This window comes from Triticum aestivum, chromosome 5A, assembly GCF_018294505.1.
Source record: "Triticum aestivum cultivar Chinese Spring chromosome 5A, IWGSC CS RefSeq v2.1, whole genome shotgun sequence".
Lineage (NCBI taxonomy): Eukaryota > Viridiplantae > Streptophyta > Magnoliopsida > Poales > Poaceae > Triticum > Triticum aestivum.
This window is the reverse complement of record NC_057806.1, coordinates 609,316,697-609,319,158: the sequence shown is the minus strand read 5'-3', so window position 1 is coordinate 609,319,158 and position 2,462 is coordinate 609,316,697. Positions and strand designations below refer to the sequence as shown.

The 2,462-nt window shown below is 50.9% G+C and overlaps 1 protein-coding gene across 1 annotated transcript; it reads left to right on the top strand.

Annotated features, from left to right (window-relative positions):
• Window positions 1–204: 204 nt before the first annotated feature.
• On the top strand, window positions 205–2,000 carry LOC123101631 (uncharacterized). The gene is made up of 3 exons (XM_044522994.1): window positions 205–217; window positions 316–365; window positions 1,566–2,000. The coding sequence occupies exons 1-3, from the start codon at window positions 205–207 to the stop codon at window positions 1,998–2,000; spliced, it is 498 nt and encodes a 165-aa protein (XP_044378929.1).
• The last annotated feature ends 462 nt before the right edge of the window (window positions 2,001–2,462 follow it).

The window sequence follows — 2,462 nt, the reverse complement described above, 5'->3', positions numbered from 1 at the left end:
ATGAGTGTGGCCTAGCTATAGGGCCTGTTCTGAAGTCCTCCCACTCCACACTTCACAAACTCCTCCTGCGGAGCTGAGCGAACGAAATAATAGCAAGAAGCTAGCTTCAGGAAGTTGTGGTCGATCCTAGTGCAAAAATCTAGAGCGAGGCCAGCCCAGCTTCACAAAAATGAGAATCCTGAGTTCACCCATATTACAGCCGAAATGCCACCGCCAAGTATAACGTTTCGCGCAGCCACACGAAAGAAAATGATTCATCCCCTCGAGAGCCAACTGTCGCTACGAACAGGTACCACGTCGCTTTTGCCAAAAAAGATACGTCCGTCCCGTGGGTGACGGTTAGGTTTTCCTCGGGCGATCAGGAGGCGATCTCCTTCTAGGTTTTTTGTGCCCGTGCCGCCGCCGGAACCCAAACCTTGTAGATCAATTTGAGTCCAGATCTGTTTTCTCCTCCTTTCCCACACCAAAGGCCTTTCGTGTGATCTAGGGCGCACGATCATACCCCACATTTTCTGCCCTGGATTTTGGTGCGAGGGCTCGTGCTCAGATTGGAGTCCTTGAGTAGGATGGATCGTGTGGAGGGGCTGATGAAGAGCTTGAAGTTGTCGGAGATGGAGAGCAAGGGGAGGAAGATCGTTTGGGGAGAAGGGAACAAGGTGGGAATGGTGGAACCGCAGGCGATTGCTAAACTCATGTCCGACAAGCCGGCGTACGCGAAAGGCCTGGCGAACGCACTGGCCAGGGTCTGGTGCCCTCTGAAGGGATTGGATTGCAAAGACATGGGTGAGAACACGTTTCTGTTCACCTTCCATCAACCAGTGGGGAAAAGGAAGGCTTTGGAGGATGGTCCATGGGAGTTCGGAAAGTGTCTCCTGGTTGTGGAGGATTTTGTACCTAGCAAAACCCTAAAGGAGTATGAATTTCGTTGGGTACCAGTGTGGGTCAGGATCTTTAATCTACCACTTGGCATGATGTGTTGTGAGGCGGGGGAAGCGATTGGTGGGTTCATGGGGGAGACGTTGGAAGTAGATGTTGGACCTGATGGGATGGCCGCAGGAAGCTTCTTAAGAGTCAAAGTCAGGATTGACATTTAGCAACCTCTAATGCGAGGGTTCACTAGGGAGGAAGGCAAGGAGGAGAAGAAGAGAAGGATTGCTGAGCCAGGTGGGGGAAGAGAAGTGGATCTTTGGTGTAGGTTTGAGTACGAATTTCTGCCCGATTTTTGTTATACCTGTGGGAGGCTGGGGCATGTGAACAATGAGTGTAGTTCATAGCTGAAGAAGGGGGAGGTGGCCCAATACGGTGCATGGATGAAGGCTTTCATACCTAAGAGAGTCCCGGAAGGAAATCGGGGCTCATGGGCATATAACAGAAGCTATGGAGGGAGCAGGAGCGGAGGGAGTGGGAGGAGTTTCAGTGGGGGAGGACACAGGAGCTTATCTGGGAGCGATAGCGATTCTTGGCAGAAAAATAACAACCTGACGATCAAAGACAAGGGAGATAAGAAGGGGGTTGAGCAAGAAGTAACTAGCCTGCTCAAGTCCACTCCGCCGATGACTATAGAGAATGCCAGGGATGGTGGAATCAGGAAGAAACTCTCTTATGAGAATACGTCAAATGTAACAAGTCATAGAGGGAGTGAAGTAGTGGTTGCAGAGGCGGGCAAAGCAGATACGGTCATGACTGAAAAAGAAAAAGTAGCTAGTGGGGCGAAGGAGGGAGAGGTGTGTGTGGGAGAGGGGAGAAGTGAGGGGCTGGTCCATAGTTCACAAAAGGAGGAGCAGGTAAAGAAGCAAATGTCCAGATTTAAGAGGAGGAAAAGGGAGGAGGGGATAGGTAACCAGCAGGGTCTTGGTGTGGTCGTAGGAGAGAAGAGGCAAGGGATGGACATGGATGTTGTCGAGGAGGAGGAAGATAGTCAGAAGAGGGCTCGAACAGAGGAGAAGATGACTCAAAACCATGAGGCGGGGCTGTCGGAACAGCTCCGCAAGCAGAAATGAAAATTATAGCATGGAACTGTTGGGGGCTTGGGAACCCCGCGCCAGTTCGAAGCCTTTTGGAATTACAGAAGGCAGAAGATCCTGATGTGCTCTTTCTCTCTGAAACTAAAAGCTATGAGAGGGAGATGGAGCATTTGAGGTGGAATCTTGGTATGCCAAACATGGTGGTGAAAGATCCGGAAGGTCGTCGGGGAGGACTCGCTCTCTTTTGGCGAAGGGGAGTGGATGTACGACTACGGTGGAAGGATAAATACTTTATAGATGCGGTGGTGATGGAGGAAAATGGAGTGCAGTGGCGGTTGACGGGCTTGTATGGGGAGTCCAAAGCGGGGGAGAAAGGAAATACGTGGAAGGCATTGAAGTCATTGAAGGGGTAGCTGAACCTACCATGGCTATGTTTGGGTGATTTTAACGAAATCCTATTTGCAAATGAGAAGGAAGGAGGGACGGCTTGAGCCCAGG

Bases quoted from the DNA above. Each gene is read 5' to 3' on its own strand.
- LOC123101631 (XM_044522994.1), top strand. The intron at 366-1,565 runs GCGATCTCCTTC...ATGACTATAGAG, and splicing joins TTTCCTCGGGCGATCAGGAG to AATGCCAGGGATGGTGGAAT.